The sequence below is a fragment of the Panthera tigris genome, chromosome D4, assembly GCF_018350195.1.
Source record: "Panthera tigris isolate Pti1 chromosome D4, P.tigris_Pti1_mat1.1, whole genome shotgun sequence".
NCBI classification, from domain to species: Eukaryota; Metazoa; Chordata; class Mammalia; order Carnivora; family Felidae; genus Panthera; species Panthera tigris.
In genome coordinates, this window is record NC_056672.1 from 54,521,446 (window position 1) to 54,546,947 (window position 25,502).

General features: G+C 37.9%; 1 protein-coding gene across 1 annotated transcript; it reads right to left on the bottom strand.

The window, feature by feature from the left end:
- Nucleotides 1–100: 100 nt before the first annotated feature.
- NDUFB6 (NADH:ubiquinone oxidoreductase subunit B6) lies at nucleotides 101–12,370 on the bottom strand. The gene is made up of 4 exons (XM_007076588.3): nucleotides 12,061–12,370; nucleotides 9,865–9,957; nucleotides 3,673–3,717; nucleotides 101–278 (listed from the first exon to the last, which is right to left on the bottom strand). The coding sequence occupies exons 1-4, from the start codon at nucleotides 12,238–12,240 to the stop codon at nucleotides 210–212; spliced, it is 387 nt and encodes a 128-aa protein (XP_007076650.1). The 5' UTR covers nucleotides 12,241–12,370; the 3' UTR covers nucleotides 101–209.
- Nucleotides 12,371–25,502: the final 13,132 nt, after the last annotated feature.

Genomic DNA, 25,502 nt, shown 5'->3' on the forward strand with positions numbered 1-25,502 from the left:
GCTCATAATATTTTTTTTTAGCTTGTCAAGTTTTTATTTATTGTTAAATAATTCAGAGTTGCAAACTGTACAATATTTGGGAAGAAAATGACAACACATATCTCAGAGTAAACTTTATTAAAGTTACTTTTCCAGAAAATATATTCAGTAAATACAGTAATGCAGCAACAAACTTGGGCTCATATGCCTTTGAAATTTTAAAGTAATCTTCAGTGATGCTGATCAGGAAATTCTTTCATTGGTGGAATTACTTCTCCAGTCTCCAGAATTGTATCACCCTAAAAAAACAAAGATGAATTAGTAGAAAAATCTTGCCTGCAGAGGTGATAGTTCCACTTGGTCAGACCTCACATGGAAAATGTAGTTCAGTTCTGACATTCACACTTTGAAAAGGACTTAGACAAAGTAGAAGCTGTCAAAGATGAGCAATATTCAAAATCTTAAGGTATAAGTGAAGGGGAAGCATAAGTGAAAGAAGTATACGGGAAAGTTTCACTCAAACAAAATGTCCAGAAAGGGCATGAAAGTGGTCTTCACAAAGTGACAGAGATGTTTATTTTGCATGGCCCCAAGAAAAAGGAAAAGCCCTAAAAAGAAGTTATGTATTCCCAGCAACTGAATGTGTTAGGCAATCACCAGTTTACCATTAGGCTCAGATATGAGGGACAGAATGCGAACTTTGCCAGGGTAGCTGGTTCAGGCATCTTTTCAAACCTAAATACAATCTATGTGGGAGAAAGAGCATGGGCTTTGGAGCCAGAACCAGGTGGTAAGAATCCTGGAACCTTCACTAAGAAGCTGTGTAATTTTAGGCAAATTACTTAGCTTTAGTTCCAGCTTTGTGTTTTAAAATAGATTCTGTCAGTCTCACAGTCCATGAATAACTGGGTAGACTAGAATTACCCCAACCCCACCCTTGCCATTCCTTGACCTGGTAATGTTCAGGACTGTTATCTGACGAAGAAATACACTTTTACTGTTGAAGTCATTATACATTTGGGGGGTAGTTTGTTACACAGTTAGCATTATCCTAACACAGAAATTAGTACCCTGAAGTGGTACTAATGCCACTGTAATAAAAATCGAACCAATCTGCACTGGCTGAACAGTGGAGGCAAGGAAATGGCATGGGAGGCTAAAAGATGGAAACAAAGGCAGTAGTGACTTGGAAGCAGAGCCTCTAGTGAATTGAGGTCTTAGGAGAAGTAGCTGAAAAAAGTTACAATATGTCTTTGATTACTACCAGCTGCCTTGGGAACGTACTTTAAGAAACTGGAGCTTAAGCAAAAAGTGGCTGATTTAAGAGGAGGAATAAAAATGGAAAGAATAAAAAAATTCAGGACCTTGCAGTATTGGAAAATCATACTGCTTCTGAATCTCTAAACACTGAGAGCTAACACTGAAGAGATCCTGAGATCAGAGACCCAGTAAAACTCAATAAACAGAGGAACTCTCCTATGGCAAAGATAAGATCTTGAATCAGTGTCTCAGATGTCCTCCACACAGTTGCCATGGAGTTGAAGATGCAGTTGCATGAACATCAAAGAAATGAGAGAACTTCGTAACTACACAAAGCACAGATGCATAGAGGACTGACTAGAAGCAAATGGGCTCCCATCACGTATTTTTCTTTCCATACCTACCAACTGTTTTGGGAACTGGATGGTCAAAGAAGCCAAACATATAGGCAACAAAAGCCTCTGGCACTCAACCTTAAGCAGAAGGCAGATTTTAAAGGCTGTTTAAACCCTAAGAGCATACTTCCCAGTATGCATTTGAGACATGGTCTAGGTTGATAATGGAAAAGAAAACAAAACAAACCCTAAACAAAGCCAGGGGCCAGGAAGAACAACGAACAAAGGTATTCCTTCCAGAAACAAAATTAGTGCCCATTCAGGTAACTTACTGCACACGGGGGGTTAGGAGTCTTCATGTTTGATCACTGGCATTTCAGAATTGCCAAGAACTAGTGACTGCTCTACTGTCCGAATTCCACCACTGAACAATGGGTGGCAGGGGTTAAAGAAGGGATACAGTTAAGTAACCTTCTTAGTTCACTAATCCTCAGATCTCCAAGAGAAGTCACATCTAAACCTACCAGATACTACTGTGCAACATCTGGAGATCATGCATTTGGGGCTGGTTGCAGTGATGGTATGGGACTGCGGGATTTCTCTCCAGAAAGGAACTGTGTTTTATGTGTAGGGAGAAGGAAGCAAAGAGCTATTCAGTAATGAGAAGGGTGGACTGGCACTGACTCCAAGCATGGTAGGCTGGGAAATATAAAAAAGCACAGAGATCTGTGGAACAATAACAATGAGTTCTGGACAACAGCATCTGAAGAGAAGTGATGTAAGCTACTTCCAAGGTTAGACCTTAAGATCCTCCCGAGATATCCACCCCTCTCTTTCCCTGACATGATCTTTAGAAGCTCATATTCCGGATGGCATACCTATAAGGTTGTGGAGGACTGCCTGATGGACATCAGTCTGTGCTGTCAGTAAGAAACAGACCGTTGATTTGTTAAGCCACTGACATCTGAGGGTTAGTGCCTATCCTATTCTAATATATGTACAAATGATCATTCTTTAAGTCCTCACAGAGGAAGCTTCTTAAAGGGATCAATGGCACAGGAACAAAGAACCACAGTGGCAAAAAAACAAAACAGAACTAGGCATGCTAAATGCTCCGTAGCATTTAGGAGACCATCACTTTGGTCTTCTAAAAAGAGCCTCACCCTTCTTTTCTTTTGAACAGTACTAGCAAAATAAATAATAAACAGATATGTCAATGGAAGATTAAATAAATTACCCAACTGATGAAACTAGTAAGATAATTTCCTGTTTTGAGACTACATAGGCCCTGACACACATTAATTATACACAATGAAATATAGAAGAAATTCCCTATTTCCAACTGAAGGGTTAGCCAATTTTGGTGGTTCACCCTAAAATTCCCTTCTTGCAGACGATAATGGATTATTGTGACTGTGTCATTTGGTTGAATCAAGAACCAACACAGTTCTTTTTTTTAAAGTATAGAACTTAGAGATTGATGGTAGTTCATTATCTATGACTAGAAATAGGACAAGAACATAATCTGTATTTTGCCATGCTAAACAATAACCTCACAGACAACCAGTAAAAATACCAACTGTTGGTTAAGTAATCTTTTAATGCTGAAAACACTCATTTTAAATTAGGATAATAGCTTACATATTTACATCCCAAAACTTAAAGTACACATTCATTAACACATTTTAAATTCACAGATGGAGAGGTTAAGGTCAACTGCCCGAAGAAATGATAGTTTGGAATTACTGAAGGAGGATTTCAGTTGCTGTTACTATGCCCAAGTGTCTGCTCAGGCTAGTGCCCTAAGTCCTCAACTCTACATGAAACAAGGTACCAGTGAAAAACTGTTGGTACCTTCAGTTCACTTTAGGACTACAAAGGCCATACAACAAGTTTTATAGCCAGCTTCAAAAGAAATGTTTCCACCTCCCATTTTCAACTGTACCTTCTGCCTTATAATATTTCCTATTTTTTCTTTACAAGAATATACAAAACAGGCACTTACAATGACAGAAGAAAGGAACATTTTAATGATCACTTAGGGAGAGAAAGAAGAGAGAAAACTAATAAAAGAAAAATCAGAGACATTAAGACTTACTGGGAATATTCTGGGCTTCCTTTCAACAATGGCATATGGTTTTGCCTGCAATAAAAGTAATGCTCTGTTAATTATGGCTTTAGAGTTTCTTCTAAAATAAATCATATTCCAGATTTTTACCTTAATTTCCCAAACTTTCACCCAACTCCACACTCATACGTTCAATTGTTTACTCAAGATCTTTACTTGGCTATCTCTACTCGTCATCTCAAACTTAACCAGGTCCAACTTGTAACATCTCTCCCAAATGGGGGACCCAAATGGTCTCCTATTGCAGTAAATGGCACTTTCGTTTTCCCAGTTACAAAGACCAAAAACCTCAATTCCTCAGCAGATCCTGTTGAGTTTATAATGTTGATATTATATCTTGAATCCAACTGTTTCTCACCACCTCTAGTACTACTACTCTTGTTTAAGCCTCTATCACTTTTTTCACCTGCTAGTGTCCCAGCATTGGTGCATGCCTTCTTAGTCTGTTCCCAACACAGAGGCAGAGTGATTCTTTTAAGATGTACCAATCTTCTGCTTAAAGTTTGGCAATTTCTACAGCAAAGGCCAAAGTCCTTGCTGTGATCTCTAAGACCCTACACAATCTGGCCCTTGGTTACCTCTCTGATGTCTCTCTGCTTTCTCTGTATTGTAGCCACAGTGGTTCCTTTGCTATTCGTCCAATCAGCTGGGCCTGCTTGTGCCACAGGGCCCTTATACATTAATGATTCCTCTACCTGAAATGCTCTTCTAGATACCTGCTTGGTTCATATCCTCATTAATTTATGTTTCTCTTCAAACAGCACTTCCCCACAGAGGCCTCATCTTACCCTGCTTAGTTTTCCTTCTATAGATTTATAACCTCCTATAACATTACATGCCTCTTTGTTTATCTATTTATTGCCAGTCTCCAAGACTAAACAGTTCATGAGGGTAGAGAATCTGCTTTGTTCACTGCTATATCCCTGTGTTTAGAACAGTGCCTTGCATACAAGAGATGCTAAATAAATGTTTGTTAAATAAATGTATTTATTAAGTATACACATTTGCACAAGATACCACACCAACAAAATTTTACTAAAAGATCATTGACATAATGTAAGACTAAAGGAAACTAGAGCCAAATGCAGGAGATAAACTCAAAATACAATGTAAATGCATTAAAATGTCTTTAAGTACTGTGGCCAGAGGCAAGAAAACATTGAAATGTGCCTCGAAAGAATGTAAAATTCAGTTAGTCACTAAAGGTGTTAGCTGAAGCAAACTGGCTGCAACATTAATGAGGATGCAGACCTGCCCAAATCCAGAGGAAGAATAAGGTAAGGGAGAGGCCTTGGGACCTCTAGTAACAAAACCTTTAACTAATCATGTCCATTTGTGGCTCAGGAAAAATCACCTGGAAGTAGGACTACCTCAGATAAGCAACCATACTAATGTCATGAATTGTCAACCCATAACTGCAGCTTGTTAAATTTACTTCTCTTAGGAAATAAATGTCTTTTCAATCCTAGAAAAATTTAGTTAAATATAGACATAACAAAGATTAAACCTAGAGTATAAACAAGTAAATGTCAAATTTAGTAGGTTCTTAAAGCATGGGCGTAATCCATATACAGCAGTCTGTTATTTAGAACATGTGTAATGTTTAAGGTAATCAGTCTGGCTATTAGAGGTTCTAAAAAATCAGTTTTAGGATCCTGGTTAAAATGGATAATTGATTTAAGCTTGTGATTGTGAGTTTCAAAAGATTTTGCTTCTTAGGGTCATTAATTTGCCCTATATATGCTTAAAAATATAATTCAACATATAAATACAAATGCATAAATGCAGCTTAAAACATATAATATAGTATATTTGTAAGTGGAATTGTTTTAGTTGAGTTCAACTTGAATTAATCCAAACATAGTAAGAAGAAAGGAGACTTCACATTTTACTAGATGTACAAATAGTTTAATAAAATTTTAAAACCGAGTTTAAAGAATTGTTTTTAAATTTGAAACTAACAAAATGAATTTTAATTTATATTCCAGGTAACTGTGAACAGTTCTTTCTGCACATAAAAACCACTCTTGGATGTTAAAAAAAACTTGCACTGACAAGAAAGTAGTAACATTTTTTTCTTCTGTAGAGTCTTGCATGTTGAGACAGTGAAAAAAATAACAGACATATAATGATATGAAATGGGCTATGGACTTGAAGATGAACATAAATATAAAATTTTAAGCCCAGCAACAAGAGAAACATAAGCTATACTCTTACCCTTAGACATATACATTTGTTAGCCGCCACCCCCCCCCTCGCCCCTTAACAGTTGCAGAAAGATTTTCTGTTGGTTTACAAAGTGAAAACACTAAACTCCAACTCTAATTCCCACTAGCCTCCACTAATTTCATGTTTCTAACACAGAAGACAGGCCATGTCTACTTGGATATCCCTAAAACTGATGTGGCAGCACATGCTCCCACACAAATTTACTCCTTTCCAAAACACTACTTAGAACTTCCAAGGCTAGAAATTCTAGTCACAAGTGTCTCTGAACTTTGGTCTCATCCCCAACTTAACTTGAGCTATGTCTTCTTTAAAAAATGTCTTCTGGGGCGCCTGGGTGGCTCAGTCAGTTAAGCGGCCGACTTCGGCTCAGGTCATGATCTCGCGGTACATGAGTTCGAGCCCCGCGTCGGGCTCTGTGCTGACAGCTCAGAGCCTGGAGCCTGTTTCAGATTCTGTGTCTCCCTCTCTCTGACCCTCCCCCGTTCATGCTCTGTCTCTCTCTGTCTCAAAAATAAACGTTAAAAAAAAATTTTTTTTTTTAAATGTCTTCTGCCTCTACTTTTCTTTTTCATTCCTGCTGTCTATCTTCACCCTAACCAGATTCTCATCAACTAACACCTACAAAACTGCAACAGAGCCTTTAGCTGATTTGCCTGATTTTGGTACTTTCCTCCCTCCAATTACCCCATCATATCAATGTGGTTTTTTTTTTAGGTTTTCCTAAATATAGCACTTTTACCAATCACTATTGAAAATGGAAAGCTTCTCACTGCCTAGCAGATAAGGTTTAACCTCCTCTGCCTAGCTTTCAAGAGTTTCCACTAAATGGTCCCAGCCCACTGAGCCAAGAGACCTGCTATTCCAGTTGCCTCCTCAGTCTTGGGTAGATATGATATGCACACTACCAACTCCTTATCTTTCTTTCTAGCTAGGATCTTTTCTCTTCCATACTCTTACCCAAATCATACCCATCTTTCAACCTTACTATAAACTCTTTAAGGTCAGAAAGTTTATCTTGTATATTCTTTCCAGAGCAATAAAGGAAGATGATATACTAGGCACTAAGTTTTTGTTGATTAATGAACATTATCTGCTTAGTGAAGAGAACAAAAATGATGTCAGCAATCAGAATTTAAAGAGACCATGCAATCAAGAGAGAACAAGTCACGTTAAAGGGAATTTTCTGAGAATACCAATTATTTATTTGACCCTCCTTTCAACATGCTAACAGAAAGCAAACCTCAACTGGATTATCTACAATTTGTTTAGGCAGTCCCTAACTTTTGTTTTATCTTGAAGTAATTCTGTACTTACAAAAAGCTGTAAGAATTATAAAAATAGGGGCGCCTCTCGGTGGCCCAGCCAGTTAAGCATCTGACTTTGGCTCATGTCAAGATCATGTCATGATCTTGCGGTTCATGCGCATCAGGCTGTGTGCTGACAGTGTGGAGCCTACTCAGGATTCTCTCCCTCTCTCTCTGCCCCTCCCCTACTCTCTGTCTGTCCCAAAACAAATAAATAAAACTTAAAAAAAAAAAAAAAAAAAGAATTATAAAAATAATTTTTTCCTGAATCACTTCAGTAAGCTGCAAATATTACTTTAGTATTGCCTACAAATAAGAATGATATTCTTAAAATAATCACAATACAGACATCAAGATCAAGAAATTAATCTGTTTCATTATTGATACATTACTACCTTCTATCTAGTCTAAAGAACCCATTCAAATGTTACCAACTGTCTCAATAATTGTTTGGAATTCTCAGAAAATCCTCTCTTACAGAACTTGTTCTCCATTGTGGTAGGCTCTAAAATTCTGAATACCAATGCCATCTTTGTTCTTTTAACTAAGCAGATTATGCCATCAATCAACAACTGCATTCAGCTGACATGCCTCTTTAAGTCTTCAATCCAGAACAAATCTTCAGTCATTCTTTAACTTTCACAATCTTGATACTTTGGCAGGTAACAAGCCAATTACTACACAGAGAGGTCCCTCATTTTTGTCTTATGATTAGATTCAGGTTATACATTTTTGGCAGGAATAGCACATGCTTGATGCTGTTTTCTCACTGCACCCTATCAAGCAGTACACATTTCCAGTCTGTCCCATTAGTTGCAACAAATAAGTATGGTGAAGATAACCATACTTTTGAGTTTAACGTTAGCAACTTTTTGATGTTCTCTGGCTGAAGAAAATGTTACTTTGATGATTCTCAAGTGGTGACTTTTCTAATTGTATCAGTCCTTGTCCATTTAATATTTAGCAATCTACTGTACAAAAAAATGGTCTCCTCTACCCATTTATTAATTTTTTGTATGTGTGTGCACTCATGGTTTTGCATTTTATTTATTCAGTTATAACTAACTATCATTAGTTATTTTTTTTAATGTTTATTCATTTTTGAGAGAGAGAGAAAGAGCAAGAGACAGCATGAGTGGGAGAGGGGAAGAGAGAGAGAGGGACAGAGGATCCAAAGTGGGCTCAGCACTGGCAGCAGCACGCCCGATGTGGGGCTTGAACTCACAAACCATGAGACCATGACCTGAGCTGAAGCTGGACACTCAATCAAGTGAGCCACCCAGGCACCCCTATCATTAGTTATTTTGATGCTCACATTGTCCTGCGGGAGTGAGGATGAGTACAATAAGTTCACTTTGTACTTTTCCTGCCCCAGCTCTGGAATTGGCCATTTCTCCAAAGAGCTCAGGATCCTTTCAGTGGAGAATTTAGAAAATAAGACCAGGCTGCTAGATATGTTAATTACCATGTGGTAGCACAGCAACCATGCCTGTCAGTGGACAGACCTAGGGAATACCCACATTTATATACAGAATTCTGTATCAATACACATTAAAAAACCTTGAGTTTACACCAAAAATTCCAATTCCGTTCCAGTACCGCAGGGTTTTCTATCTTTCCACGTGTGTAAGTCCCTTTTCTGACATGAGAATTCCGGGTCTCATTATCATCAATGTATGTACTTATTTGAATCATTCTCCTATAACCAATCTCCTGTCACTACCACCACACTCCAGTATAAATAACCTCACCTCATTCCAGTCCTGAGATCTTACTATAGATTGCCTCCTCCATCATTGCCCCAAACCACCTTTCTTCCAGATGTCCTCTTCCCCTTGCTCAGGTTCCAATATCCTACCCAAGGTTAATGACCACTGCTGCTCTCCAAACAAGTATATTCACCAACCTTCCCCCTCCCAACTTTCCCTCTTCCCAGGACCCAGTATCTTCAGTGGGTACAAGAATGCCCCATTCACTCTATTTGGGTTATGACATCCCATGCTGGGCAGCCACCACTCCTCTCCCCTCCATGCCACTCCCCCAAACGCAATCCTTCCTCACCCTGCCTTGGATCCAACACCCTATACCAGACTATCCCTCAGCTTTAAAATGTGGCAACTGGCTCAGTTCAATCACTACATGCAAGATCTTTTCATGACAAAGTTCAAGCTTTTGGGCATCATGGATTCCAAAGAAAGAAAATCGTGAAAAATCAGATAGAATGAAGAGAAATGGAATGATGACAAAGATAACCTTTGATTTGAATTGTATCTTATATCACATCTATGTTCAAACAAAGGAGCAGAAATTCTTTTCTTGCTTCCTACTTGGAACCCCAAGTTCACACCAGTATTATTAGGTCAACTACATTCTGATCATTTAAACACTATTTTTATGAGAAAACTCATTTCACATTGTAATCAACTAATATAAAGATTAATTTTTTGAAAAACCATACTTAAGTTTCATTAAACCTTTCACCTAAAAGGGTTCAAAGTAGTTCGAAACCAGTTATTAAGTGCAGATTATTTCCACTAAGTAAAGCAGGGTAAGGCATGCCCACATGGGAAATAATTTTGTATAATATCAAAAATAAATTTTGAAAAATACATACTTAAAACATACTTACATTCACATGATATTTGATATAATAATGAATAATCCAGGCAGGTATAAGTACATGAGTAAAAGCAAAGATACTGTGTCCATATGCCTTATAAATCTGGAGGGAAAAGAAACATACATAAACAGATATCCCATTTTTTTTATGTCTGTGGCAGGAAAAAAGCATCAATGATATAATAATGTCATGATTATTTTTAAATGCCTACATACTACATATTTACTACAGTCTGTAATTAACCTCACCCACTCAAATATTTTTATTAAACACAGGGCCTGCTAGGGGATATCTACAGAGTTCAGAGCAAACAAGGCTTAAGACAAGCAACATTTTGCAAAGCTACAGTAAGATATTTATAGATATATAGAGATTTTAAAGACTACAAAAAAAAATCCTTAATATAAGCTTGTTAGATAAAACATGGCAAAAATAATGAAAGAATAATTTTAACTGATTTAACTAGAGTAATCAAACCTACAGAATTTTTCAGGTAAAGTCGATTTACTTATCAATTTCAGACATCCACAGTCAACACACATGCATCATTCTAGGTGTAAGACAGACAACCTTGAGCACACCAAAGCTCGAAAAAGAATGTTTTACATATTGAGACGGGGTGTTCCAAGCTCACTTTGAGATGCCTTCAGGAACACTATCTTAAAAGAGAAAGGCAAAATAGAGGTAAAAATGGAATTTTTCCATGACAGCCAATTTGACTGCAACACACCTATCTTACCAGGGAAAGGACTAACTAGACTCTAGGTATTACAGTACATCTGATTATGGAAGAAAAATTAACTCAAAGGAAGGTAAATCAGACTTCAACAATCATTTACTTCCTTTCATCGCTGGCTGATGGGTGGAATGTCAACTTCCAACCAGGTAGCTGCCAAAATCAACAAGTAGTGTCAGGGATACAAAGGGTGAAAGGAGGGTTGAATCAGAATTTAATTTTACCACCATAAATAAGTATCTAATACGACTTTCTGAGAAAAATGTGCACAAGACTTGGTAGCACAGGAAGAAGTAGATACACGTGGATCTCAATGTGAACTCCTTCAATTCTTGGCTCTGTGACTATGGGTAAATCATTCAATTTCCGTAGGCCTCATTTTCCACACATTTAAAATAAGGATTAGAAGTAGTGTCTACCCGGGACGCCCAGGTGGCTCGGTTGGTTAGGCCTCCGACTTGGGCTTGGGTCATGATCTTACAGTTTGTGAGTTTGAGCCCTGATGGCTCAGAGCCTGGAGCCTGCTCCAGATTCTGTCTGTCTCTCTCTCTCTCAGCCCCTGCTCACACTCTGTCTCTCTCAAAAATAAATAAACACCAAAAAAAAGAAAAAATTAAAAAGAAAAAAAAGAAGTAGTGTCTACCTTACCTTACAGAAGTAAAGAAAGTAACACATGAGAAATGCTCAGCAAAATCCAAGGCAGAAAGTAAGCACCCAAGTGTTACTTAATAGTATTATTACCATTATTATCAGCCAATGTTACAGCTTTTTGAAAGCAATTCTGAGATATAGTGTTCATCACTTAAACTAATGTAATTTAATGAATAACTTCAAGAAAGTATCCAGAGACCCTTAAAATAAAGACAGCTCTTAAATGAGTGATTTTCTCCAGTGCGAAGTCCAGAAATGGCATTTGCAAATTAAACAATGTGTCAGAAGTACATAGTGGTTGTTCAGAAGGGTGGCTCTTGAATATTACTCAATAAGCATACAAGTAGGAGTCTTATCTTTTATGGTGATCACATGGGGGCTGTACTACCAGTTAGGGAGTCATTGTGCCTTCTGGTCAGTCGGGTGTAATGTTAGTATCTATAACCTCAACTTTTAAAAAGCAGGCAGGTGTCTTTAAATACTAAAATCACATAATTTTCACTCAAGGAATCCTCCTATCATTCTGTAAAACCTAAGCAAAGATTCGCCTCCTTCTCATCACACATGACAGCGAAAGGACTCTCCCGAAGCCATGCACACTCCTGAACTCCAGAACTCCCAGCCCAGGACTCTTGGGACAAGATAGCGTCCCTATTAAACCTGAGTCTCGGTTGAACCTGGTTCTCCCTCAGGAACTACGGGGATTTGCGGGCCCAGAGTGATGTCAGTCCTTGGTGTGTCTATAATGAGCAGGCGTCGAGCGGCCAGGCTGGGGGTCGCGGCGGGGTGTATCAGTGCGAGGATGGTTTGTCACTCACCACCTTCTTCCAGGGGGCCTGGTCCTGCAAAAACTTATTCCAGAATCTCTCCATAGGCCACACCCTCTGCGGGGGCAGCACCGGCTCCCGGGGGCTCAGTTCTTGGTCCTTTAGCCATCGCCTTCTCAGCTCTCGGAGCTGCTGCAGCCGCAGTTTCTCATCGGGCGTGTACCCCGACATGTCGCCCCTGGTACCGAGGCAGGACACGGCGCTTCCCCGACCAGGGTCTTCTCACTTAGGCGCGCGCCACCCCCCTTCTGAGGCGACCTTGCGCGGACGTTCGGGAGCGGCGCGCCGTTATGACGTCACTCTGGTCCCGCCTCCGCAGCGGCTCCGACCTCGGCGCAGGGGCTGGGCTTGCACGAAATCTTTATCCGCCCAGGTTACTTGGGGGTGGATGGTCGGTGCGCCTTAGTTGTGGGCGGAGGGGGGGGGGGGGGGAAGTGACGAAAAGAAGCAAGAGAGGTAGGAGGGCTAGAGTGGTGTGCTGAGACTTGGAAGGATGAGAATATGTGATTCAGTGAATGGGACGTCCAAATGCAAATTCTTCACTTCCCTCTCCCACCTTGGTACTCCTCTTCCTATGACTATACTTGAGTCTGTGGAGAACGTTACTTCCGAGTTTAAGTGCCAGCTGTGTCAGTGACTGGTAAAGTGACCTTGAGCAGTCTCAATCTGTTTATCTGTACTGCGGAGTCAAAAAAAGAGTAGCTTAATATCTAACAGAATTGGACCCGTTCATGCTTTGACCAGAAATTCCACTTCGAGGACTGTATCCAAAAGATGCAGTGGTAAAAATATGAAAAGAATGTGCACGAATATTCACAGCAGCACTATTTACAATAAAATACTGGAAATTCCTCAGTGGTGGGCTGGTTGAAGAAATTATGGTGCAATAATGCAATTCTCTGGTCTATACACAACTGTAGAGTGATCTCTAGAATCTACTGTTAAGTGAAAAAAAAAAAAAACTAAGTGGAGGGAAGTGTATATAGTATGCTACCTTTTATCCAAAAAGAGAAATTTAATTTTCAATTAAATTTGAAAAATAATGTGAAGGAAACTATTGCTATTGGGGGAGAAAGGGAATAGGATAGAGGAGATAGGGATAGAAGCTAGGCATCTCTGTATATATCCTATGTAACAGATTTGACTCTAGAACCATGTAAACATTTTATACTTTTGTAAAACAAAATTAAATTTACAAAATCTTCTCTAACAATCAAAACTAAAAACACATGAATCTAACTGATCTGCCAGGTGGCATAATCCCCAAAACACACACCATTTTGAGTAAATTTAATCCATCAAATTACTGTACATCTATAGAGAGGTATGCCTCAAAGACAGAGGAATTTCAAAAAAAATCTTAAATTATTTTAGGTAATATATATTGGTAGTGGTGGTATTATTAATGTGACACTGAAAGTAAACATTTACACTGGAATTTTTGTAATGGGAGAAAGGAGTTACAAATGTAAATTGTATGACTTTAAGTAAAAACTCTGAAGGCCTGAATTTGAATAAAAAACTCCGTAACAATTCATGATGTATTTTATCTTTAAATATGTTTATTTGGGACACCTGGGTGGCTCAGTGAGTTGAGCATCCAACTCGATTTCGGCTCAGGTCATGATCGCAGGGTCGTGGGATCAAACCTCACACTGGGTTCCATGCTGAGCATGAAGCCTGCTTAACATTCTCTCTCCATCTGCCCCCTCCCCTGCTCACGTGTGCGTGCACTTTCTCTCTGTCTCTCTCTCTCTATCTATATCTATATCTATATCTATATCTATATCTATATCTATCTATATACATATAGATAGATAGAGAGAGAGAGAGAGAGAGAGAGAGAGATATCATTGTATCTTAGCTCTGCCCATTGAAATGACTTAAAAAACAATGGCCAATCCAGTAACCATAAACATCTCTAGCACCTATAGTGTGATTTCTAAATACCATTTTCCATTAGAAGAAACCAGGACTCCTCAGAACAGCAGTTCTCAAACATTTTGCTTCTCAAATTTCCTTAAACTTTTGAAAGTTGTTGAGGATCCCAAAGAGGTTTTGTGTGTATGGGTTATACCTACTGATGTTAGAAATTAAAACATTTTATTTTATTTTATTTTTTATTTTTGAGAGACAGAGTGAGACAGAGCATGAGCAGGGGAGGGGCAGAGAGAGAGAGGGAGACACAGAATCCGAAGCAGGCTCCAGGCTCTGAGCTGCCAACATGGAGCCAGATGTGGGGCTCAAACTCACAGACCGCTAGATCATGACCTGAGCCAAAGTCAGAGGCTTAACCGACTGAGCCACCCAGGCGCCCCAAAACAGATTTTAAAATAACAAAATATCTATTAACAAAAATTATTTAGTGAGAAGAGTGCCATTGTTTTACATTTTTGTAAATCTCTTTAAAGTCTGGCCTAATAATGACAGCAGAATTTTTAAAACCACTTCTACATTCAATCATAATATCATACACCACATAGCCCTTGTAAAACTATACTTTTGTAAGAGAATGAGACTTAAAAAGGGCAAATAGCATGTTGGTATTAGTATGAAAATAATTTTGGCCTCATAGACACCATGAAAAGATCACAGGGATTCCCAGGGGTCCCCAGATCACTCTTTGAGAACCACTGCCTTAGAGAAATACCTAATTCTAGGTCTGAGTTAAGAAATGTAAAAGAAGTCAGGAACATCTTGCTTGGCAGAAAGCAGGGAAATTTTTAAAGACTGTTTGGGTCATGTCAAAAGGATTCAGAAGCAGGGGCACCTGGGTGGCTCAGTCGGTTGAGCATCTAACTCTTGATTTTGGCTGAGGTCATGAACCTACAGTTCATGGGATCAAGCCCTGGGTTGGGCTCCACAATGACAGCATAGAACCTCCTTGGGATTCTCTCCCTGCCCCTGCCCCTCCCTGGCTCATGCTCTCTCTCTCTCAAAATAAATATATAAACTTAAAAAAAAAAAAATGATTCAGGAGCCAAGAATAGACTTCCACCGGTCAAAGATAAAATAATTTGGGTATCAATAAGTATAATGACCTCAGTGGAATGAAAAATATCAAAGAGATTCACATACATGAGTTCATGATGAGTTAAAAAAAAAAACTCATTGGTCATTTTTGTATGGTGTTAGGAAACCAACTCATTATTTTGAAAGCTGTTAAGTGAAAGGGAAAAATCAAGCACTTTGTGTAAGTTGGCATCTCTGTATAAGTTGCATCTTGGAGTAACAAAATAGTTTATGAAGGAAAAATTTAATCAAAGAAGCATAACCTGATAAAAGAAGAAGGGATGGCAAAAGTAGAATATCACTACTCTGCAACCATTAATGAGTAAATGCAATGATCATCAAAAGCTGCCTAAGTCTCAAAAAGAGAGTAAGTGCGCCTCCTGGTGGAAGAGTGCTTCACTGCCTGTGAAGTAACCTTGCCAAACAAAAAAAAAATTGAACCTGAATCTGTTCAAGTTTCTAGATCTAAAGGAAGTTTCTAGATCATTTAAAGGAAATACATGGACAGACTCCTGTAATTCTGTAACTCCTGTAATGTACCAAAATGATACATTCAGAAAAATCCATACCGTAGAAACTAGACAAGTAACTCCGTTTCTTAAACAAAAATATATTGAAGGGAAAAACAGAAAGAGAGAGGCGGGGTGGGGGGGTGGGGGATGATAACCCATAGATTAAAAGAGATGATAACTCTGGAACCACAAAAGACCCCGAATAACCAACACAATACTGAAAAAGCAAAACAAAACTGGAGGCATCATGATTCTAGATTTCAAGCTATATTACAGAGCTGTAACCATCAAGACAGTATGGTACTGACACAAAAACAGACACATAGGTCAATGGAACAGAATAGAGAACCTAGAAATGGACCCACAACTATATGGTCAACTAATCTTCGACAAAGCAGAAGGGAATATCCAATGGAAAAAGGACAGTCTCTTTAACAAGTGGTGCTGGGAAACCTGGACAGCAACATGCAGAAGAATGAAACTAGACCACTTTCTTACACCATATACAAAAATAAATTCAAAACGGATGTGAGACCTAAATGTGAGACAGGCTACCATCAAAATCCTAGAGAAAAAAACAAGCAGCAATCTCTTTGACCTTGGCCACAGCAACTTTTTGCTAGACGTGTCGCTGGAGGCAAGGAAAACAAAAGCAAAAATGAACTATTGGGACTTCATCAGGATAAAAACCTTCTGCATAGTGAAGGATACAATCAACAAAACCAAAAGTCAGCCTATGGAATGGGAGAAGATATTTACAAATAAGATGTCTGATAAAAGGTTAGTATCCAAAATCTATAAAGGACTTACCAAACTCAACACCCAAAAACCAAATAATCCAGTGAAGTAATGAGCAGAAGACATGAATAGACACTTTTCCAAAGACATCCAGATGTCTAACACATGAAAAGATGCTCAACATCACTTATCATAAGGGAAATACAAATCAAAACCATGAGATACCACCTTTCAGAATGGCTAAAATTAATACAAGAAACAACAGGTGTTGGTGAGGATGCAAAGAAAAGGGGACCCTCTTACACTGTTGGTGGTAATGCAAACTGATGTAGCCACTCTGGAGAACTACATGGTTCCTCAAAAATTTAAAAATAGAACTACCCCATGACCCACCAATTACACTATTAGGTATTTACCTAAAGGATACAAAAATACAGATTTGAAGGGGTATATGCACCCTGATGTTTATAGCAGTGTTATCAACAATAGCCAAACTATGGAGAGAGCCCAAATGTCCATTGACTGATTAATGGATAAAGAAGAGGTAGTACACACACACATACACACACACACACACACACACACACACACACACACACAGGAATATTATTCAGCCATCAAAAAGAATAAAATCTTTCCATTTGCAACCATGTGGATAGAGCTAGAATGGATTATGCTAAGAGAAATAAGTCAGATAGAGAAATACAAATACCATATGATTTCACTCATATATGGAATTTGAGAAACAAGACAGATAAACATATGGGGGGGGGGGAGAGGGAAACAAACCATAAGAGACTTTTAATAGAAAACAAACTCAGGGTTGATGGAGGGAGGGAGGTGGGGGATGAGTTAGATGTGTGATGGGTATAAGGAGGGCACTTATGATGATGAACACTGGGTGTGGTATATGACAAATAACTGAATTCTACTCCTGAAACCCATATTGCACTGTATATTAACTAACTATAATTGAAATTAAAAAAAAATTTTAAATAGCCAAATTATGGAAAGAGCCCAAATGTCCATCAACTGATGAATGGATAAAGAAGTTGTGGTATATATATACAATGGAATATTATTCAGCTATAAAAAAAGAATTAAATCTTGCCATTTGCAACAATGTAGTTGGAACTAGAAAGTATTATACTCAGTGAAATAAATCAGAAAGACAAAAACAATATTATTTCACTCAGATGTTGAGTTTAAGAAATATAACAGATGAACATAGGGGATAAAAGAGAGGGGCAAACCCATAAAACAGACTCTTAACTGTAGAGGACACACTGAGGGTTGCTGAAGTGGAGGTGGGTGAGGGGATGGGTGAAGGGGGTGATGGGTCTTAAGGAGGGCACATGTTGTGACAAGCACTGGGTGTTATATGTAAGTGATGAATCACTAAATGCTACAACTGAAACTAATATTCCAATGTATGTTAACTAACTTGAATTTAAATAAAAATTTGGAAGGTAAAAAAAGAGATGATAACTCAACAATAAGAACATGAACAACTCGAGTAAAAAATAGACCAAAGATCTTAATAGACATCTCACTAAAGAAGATATACAGATGGCCAGTAAGCATATGAAAACATGCTCCACATCATATGTCATCAGGGAAATGCAAATTAGAACAATGAGATACCATTATACAAGAAGGGCCAAAATCTGGGATCCTGACAGCACCAAATGCTGGTGAGAATGTGAAGCAAGAGCATAGTCAGTGGGATGCAAAATATTACTTACCTTGGAAGACTGGTGGTTTCTTATAAAACTAAACATACTCTTACTATATGATCCAGCAATCACATGCCATGGTATTTAACAAAAGAAGTTGAAAACTTATGTCCATACAAAATCTGCATACAGATGTTTATAGCAGCTTTATTCATAACCGCCAAAATTTGGAAGCAAACAAGATTTCCTTCCATAAGTGATTGGATAAACTGCAGTACATCCAGATAATAGAATGTTATTCAGCACCAGGGCACCTGGGTGACTCAGTTGGTTAAGCACCAACCTCATGTCATGATCTCACAGTTCACAAGTTCCAGCCCCATATCAGGCTCAGAGCCTGGAGCCTGCTTCAGATTCTGTGTCTCCTTCTCTCTCTGCCCCTCCCCGACTCATTTTCTCTCCTTCTCTGTCTCAAAAATAAATAAAAACATTTAAAAAAGAATGTTATTCAGCACTAAAAAGAAAGGAGCTACTAACCAATGAAAAGACATGAACGAAACTTAAATGTGTATTACTAAGAAAGAACCAATCTGAGAACCCTACATACTGTATGACTCACACTATATGACATTCTGGAAAAGCTAAAATTATGGAGACAATAAAAAGATCAATGGTTACCAGGCCAGGGGGCAGGGGGTAATGTATGAATAGGCAGAACACAGAGGATTTTTCGGGCAAGGAAAATATTCTGTGTGACATTGTAATGATGGATATATGTTATTTGCCCAAACCCATAGAATGTACAACATCAAGAGTGAACCCTAAGGTAAACTATGGACTTCGAGTGATTATGGTGTATCGAGGTAAGTTCATCCTTGGTTAAAAAAAAAAAAAGTACTATTCTAGTGAGTGATGTTGATAATGGGGGAGGCTATGCATGTGTGAGAGAGCAGGGGGATATGGAAAATCTCTGTACCTTTTTCTCAATATTATTGTACACACAAAACTAAAACAATCAAGTCTTTTTAAAGTGTGAAACAATGAGGGAAATTTGAACACTACTTTGATCTTTTATAATATTAAGGAATAGTTGTTAATTTTTTATATGATGACATTGTGGTTATATTTCTAAAGAGGAGTTCTTATCTCTTACAGATGCATACTGAAATATTTATGGGTGAGAGAATACAATGCCTTCTAAATAATTGTACATAATTTCTAAATACTTTAAATAATTGGAGAGGGAGGAAAGAGGTTTAGAGGAAAGAAGATTAGTAATGAGTTGGTAATTGTTGATGCTGTCTAATAGGTAAATGGGGGGAGTAATTATACTCCTCTCACATACTATTTTGTATATATTTGAAGTTCTTCCAAATAATAAGTTTTTAAAAATCTGTGCCTTGAAGTAATAAGTAAACTATGCATTTAAGCTATTACTAATCCTCATTCTATCTTATAATAGCTACATTTTAGACTAAAATTCTGCAACCTCCTTAGGTTAGAGCTCTCAACCCTGTTAGGATGAGATGCAAACAACTGATAGTCAAGGGAGAGTGCTTAATCATCCCAGGAAGGATACAGATCCTCAATGAGGCATTCGATAACCCACATACATGTTTCTTTGGTGAGTAGAGTTAAAGACATCTAGTAATTTCTTGAATTTGGGAGCTCCATTCTGACTTACTCTGGAAAATTACTATACTTTCCTCACCTCCTGCCACCACAACACTCAAAAAGAAAAAAGAAAGAAAATCAATATTGTTTTGGAAAACATATTCTTACACCACTGCCCACTGCCTACTGTATTTCTACCCCTTCCCATTTACATATAGCTATGAAACCCAAGAAGAAGATGGGTTCTAAAAATAAAACACAGTGGGGGAGCAAGTTCACCTACCACACCTGGGAAATGTGGACTCACAAATTCAGATGGTAGTACCTGGATTAACTCCTGGATAATCCCACAAGAGGGCACTCTAGCTTGTGGGAAATTATAAATCCTGTACAGTCAAGTTGAGCTTTCTATAAGGTCTCATTTACCAGTCCACAAAACCAGGAAGGAGCTACAGAACAGTGGGCTGGGAAAAGAAGGAGCTGGGAGATAAGGTGAGAGGTTGTCTTCTGTCAATAAACTTGGGATCTGTTTAATAAGGGTCTAATACTTCCAAGTATGTTTTTAAAGGCCAACTTGATTTGAGCCCTGGAAAAGTACACCAGTTGGAGCAGAGATGAGATTGAGACCATTGATTTGAGGTGATGCGGGACAGAGAGCCGAACTGAGTGCAGGACCCTCTACCACCAGACTGAATTTGCAACCTGGAATTGAGATTCAGTTTCCACCATCAAAATTCCCTTTCAAACTGCCAGTCAGAAATTTAAAAGCTCTTGTGCTATCTTCATTTATTTAAGCGTATTTATTTTTTCTATAAATTCCTTTACCTTTTAGTAAGTTTCTTTCCTCTTGTTCTTTTGCTTTAAAAAAAATAATAATCTATCACTCTACCACACAAGGCATCATTATTTCCAAGGACGCAAAGAGGAAAAGGATACTTACTCATGTTGATTAGAAGATCTGCAAGAGGGAGCATTCTAGAAGTCCCTACTTGGAATTTTTTTTTTAAATCAGTGTCTTAGAGGTAAACAGAAACTAATATAATCCACAGCTTCATGACAAAGTTCATTACTTACACAGGCAGAAGGTCACAAACTGTGTGCCAGAGATGGAGTTCTGAGCTGAACCTTATATAGTTTCCATCTGTGAGGCACAGTTGGCAAGACTACAACTGTCTTAATACCCTACAATTAGTAGGGCAGAATAAGTTGTTTGACTTCTTAAGCATGTAAGTAGTCCAAGACCGTGTCCATCTCCTCAAGTTGTTACTTCTAGTTGGATCCCTGCACTTTCAGTGGCAAGTGATGGCAAACAGACACATTCTAGAAAAAACAATAGATTAAAATCATTACCTCTGCATCATAGAAGGCGCCCTCGAGTTCTCTACCAGAGTTTCTAAATTTTGTGTTTCCTTTCAACAATAATTTAAAACTTTTCATGTAAGCACATTCTAGATCATTTGGATAACCACCTTATAACCAAATACCCAAATTTGCATGTGTGTTTACAATTGCATGGAGCCAAGTGGACTCCACGTGATGTTATGGCACTGTAGGAATACAAGTTTCTCAGTCATTCAGAAGTAGGGAAGCGGTGAATGGAGCCACCTCACAGCACATAGCACCTCACAGCAAAGTTTCCATCTTTGTATGTATTGACTAGCAATAGTTGATTCAGTGAGGTAATAAACAAGTAAAATGAAAAAGTTTTCATTATGTCTTCTTTTTGTTAGAGTATTTTGTTTCTATTGCATTTTGTAGGGTGCTAGTAAGCAGATCAGCCAACAAAACAAGAATTGGTTTGAAATTAACGTCGTTTAAAAGGGAAAAAAAAAACAATGCTCAATAACTCAAATAATGTTCCAGTAATACACAATGAAGCAGAGAACCCCAAAATGCATCTTTCCACTATTTAACACATCACTGTTATTGTTTTATTATTCAAATTTTTAGCCTTATATTTTTGTTCACACATAATTGGTAAATTAATATCCGTTGCATAGATGAAACAGAATATAGACAATGAGTTTATATGTAAGTTGTGTTTGTAAATATTTAAATAAAGGTATAATGGAAATTACTTTATTCTAGGAATATGCAAGAATTTGTTTTTCCTCCTTTAAAAGGTATTATTACATTACTTAAATTTGTAAAGAATATACAGGTTTTTTTCTTTTTTATAAAATTATTAATGACCAACAGGGAACAAACTAAAGAAAAAACAGTGAGCATGTCTTCATAAGAACAGATGTACAGCCTTTTGGGGACTAGATTGACAACTAACTTTCTATAAATTCTAATATTCCTAAATGTAATAGTTCATCCCATAATTTCAGCCTAGTAAATAATACTTCATAAGTTATACATTTCACAAAACATTGGCACAAAGTGTTTAAGCCTAAAATTTTTTGAACTCTACCCAGGACAATTTTTCTTTCCTTTGTTTTGTTTTCTTTTCCTTTTTCCCCCAAGGAGCAATTAGTTTTATCTTTTCTTTTCCTGAATTAATTTTAGTTGATTTTCTTGGATAAAAGACATGGCTTTTGGAGGGAAGGAGGTGGAATCTCAACCATCCCAGCTAATTATAATGGAAATTTACATAATAATTGATAAAATTTACCTTATCTTTTTATTTAATAGATTTTCCATAACATCTTAAAGTCCTTATTAATAGTGAAAAGGAAAAGTATTATTAACAATTTTTTTAATTAACAATAAGACCCTTCATTATTATGAAAATGTAGCTGTCTTACATTTTTGATGTAACATTTTTTTTTTTTCTGTTCATAAGTTATCTTTGATCTCTACACACCTGCTTTGGTGTATTCATGGGTATCTGTAATGATATGAGTGATTGGAACATTTCATCTGAATGGCTTTTGTTCTCTTTTCTGTACTCATGCATTTCATTAGCATGATGATGCAGTGGTCATAATCCAGAAGAGTTATTATTCTTCTCCCCATTTCTTTGTTCATGTACACACACACACACACACACACACACACACACACAAATAGATGCTGCCTCCTTCAGATAACACCACATCCACTATCATCAATTTATTTACCTGGTGACTTTAAGAAGCAGTATGTCTACACTGGGCCCAATAAAAGGTAGAATTGAGACACAAAACTGGATAAAATTCTTTCCTCACTATTTATTTTAGCCAGAATTATGCCAGTGCTTATTAACATAGTCAATTCATTTGTTGATACTTGAACTCTTTATCTGCATCTTTTAGGGAAATAACATTACACCCATTGATTGTATCAATATTTATTCAGTGAAAATAATGTGCATTTTGTGAGATCTTAGCTATAGTACCCATTATTGGCACATAATTTTTCAGTTTATAAAGTACTTTCTTGTATATGTCTTATTTAATTTCACAATAACCTTTTGAGTCTGTGTTTTTTGTTGACTGAGTTGTTTAGAGAAATTAGGGTCAGAGAAAATGGTCTATTTCATTTCTTCCCAAGTTACTTATAATCAATGAAGTACTTTTACTTCATTGAAGTTACTTATAATCAATGAAGTTACTTATAATCAATGAAGCTCTTCTTAAAAAGAGAGGAAAGCAGCCTGTGTATTTCTTTGGGTAGATCAAGAACGAAAATAAACCACCTATGCAGACATTTTCTACTGGTCTTGAATATGGTTGGATATTAGTGCAAGATTAGTGATTCCTCTTGGTTGGAAGGTGGAAGTCACAAGGTCACACTGAATTTCAAAGTACAAATCATCTGAATTAATGGGATGTACCCTCCTTCAACTGTCCCTGCCATGGCTGGGTTCAGCACACCTATTTCTATCAGATGGAGGTCAGTTCCTCACTGGTCCATATCCTTCAAGACTACTACATCAGAACTAGCTTACTTTTATTGGTCTGTTTATTCACAGGAACTACTCAGAGAAGCAAGAGACTAATTGCAATGGGATAAATTTGGTTTCTCTTATTCAGGGAGAAAAGGTTTCAGTATCAAACCCAAAGTATCCCTGTGGTAAGGTGCAAAGTTTTCTGTAATTTGGTTACTTCAGGCAACATATCATAACAATATCCCAAATATGCTCTACTTTCAAGTTTGTGTCTTACTTCAAGTTTGTGTTTTACCTTATGCAAATATATAAGCACTCTTCTGGCAACTATTTTTTTTTAATATGAAAGTTATTGGTGAATTGGTTTCCATACAACACCCAGTGTTCATCCCAGCAGGTGCCCTCCTTAATGCCCATCACCCACTTTCCCCTCTCCCCCAGCCCCCATCAATTCTCAGTTTGTTCTCAGTATTTAAGAGTTTCTTATGGTTTGCCTCCTTCCCTCTCTGTAACTTTTTTTCCCCTTCCCCTTCCCCCATGGTCTTCTGTTAAGTTTCTCAGGATCCACATAAGAGTGAAAACATATGGTATCTGTCTTTCTCTGTATGACTTATTTCACTTAGCATAACACTCTCCAGTTCCATCCACGTAGCAACTATTTATTTATAATAATTCATATTTTCAATATATCAAATTCCTTCCAAAATATCATACCACCAAATCTTGGTAATTTGTGTTTATAGCAGGAGCCATCCATGCATCCATCCATTCAGTAAACATTTTACTTAGTGTTTTATATATGCCAGACACTGAACTGTGCTGAGAATAAATTTATGAACAAGACTCAAGGAGCCTCACACTCTAATAAGAAAGACAGATATGTAGGCAAATAAGTTTACATAATGACTATAGAAAATGTGTAATGAAGTCTCCAGCCTTGGGAAAAATAAACCTATCTACTTTTCATTTATCCATCCATCTGTGCATTTATCACATATCAATCTTGAGTACCTACCCAATGACAGGCCTTGACCTCAATGTCAGGGATACAAGTTAAGTGAGACACAGCCCCTGTCTTCAAGGAATCCCACAATTTGGTGTGAGATCCAGATAAGTAATAACTACCTATAGCAGGAGATAGTAGAGGCATATGTCTAGTACCATGGCTGCACAAAGGAAGGAGTGATCAACTACCGGTGAGGATTCAGAAGAGGCTTCAAAGTACAGAATTTGATAGAACTGGATCTAGAGGGATGAGACAGTGTCAGTGAGCAGACAAGGAGAGAGAGTAGTCAAGGAAGAGGAAAAACTAACACTTTTCATTATCTCTGAATGTTTAGATGGAGGAGCTGTGTGTTCACTCAGACCCTCTCTCAGTTTGAAATGCCCATGTGTGTGCCATGGGGTGAGTGATGACAGGTACCAGAACAAATGTTTGGGTAAGTCCAGTCCTGTTTTCTAATTAATCATATTTAATTGGCCTGGTAGTTCTGGACTATAGCTTCAAATCCAAATTCCTGTGATGGCTTTCAAGGTTCTTAGTGATTTGCCTTCTTCTTGTCTATGCTGCTTAATTTCACCTTCTTCCTCTACCTCAGTCCTACATTATAGGACCAATTGCCTTTCTACCTGCCCCCCACCAACAATATCTCCTTATTCTCTAATCTCTCTTTGCCTTCTGACACCAGTCACACTTGCCTACTTCCTCTCTGCCAGTTGACAGTTTAGCTAAGTCCTACATCCTCTACAAAACTTTGACCTCTGTGGTCCAATGATTTCCTTTTTCTTTTTTATTTTTTTAGAAAGAGAGAGAATGAGCAGGCGAGAGAGGCAGAAGGGGAGAGAATCTTAAGCGGACTCCATGCTCAGTGCAAAGCCCAACCCAGGGCTCGATCCCACAGCCCTCAGATCATGACCTGAATGGAAATCAAGAGTAAGACGCTCAACCAACTGAGCTACTCAGGTGCCCTGGTCCAATTATTTCTATTTCTTTCGCCCACTTAAAAGTCTCCTTGTGTGTTAAACCTGTGCCATCTATTGCTTCCACAAATGGTTCAGATGAACAAC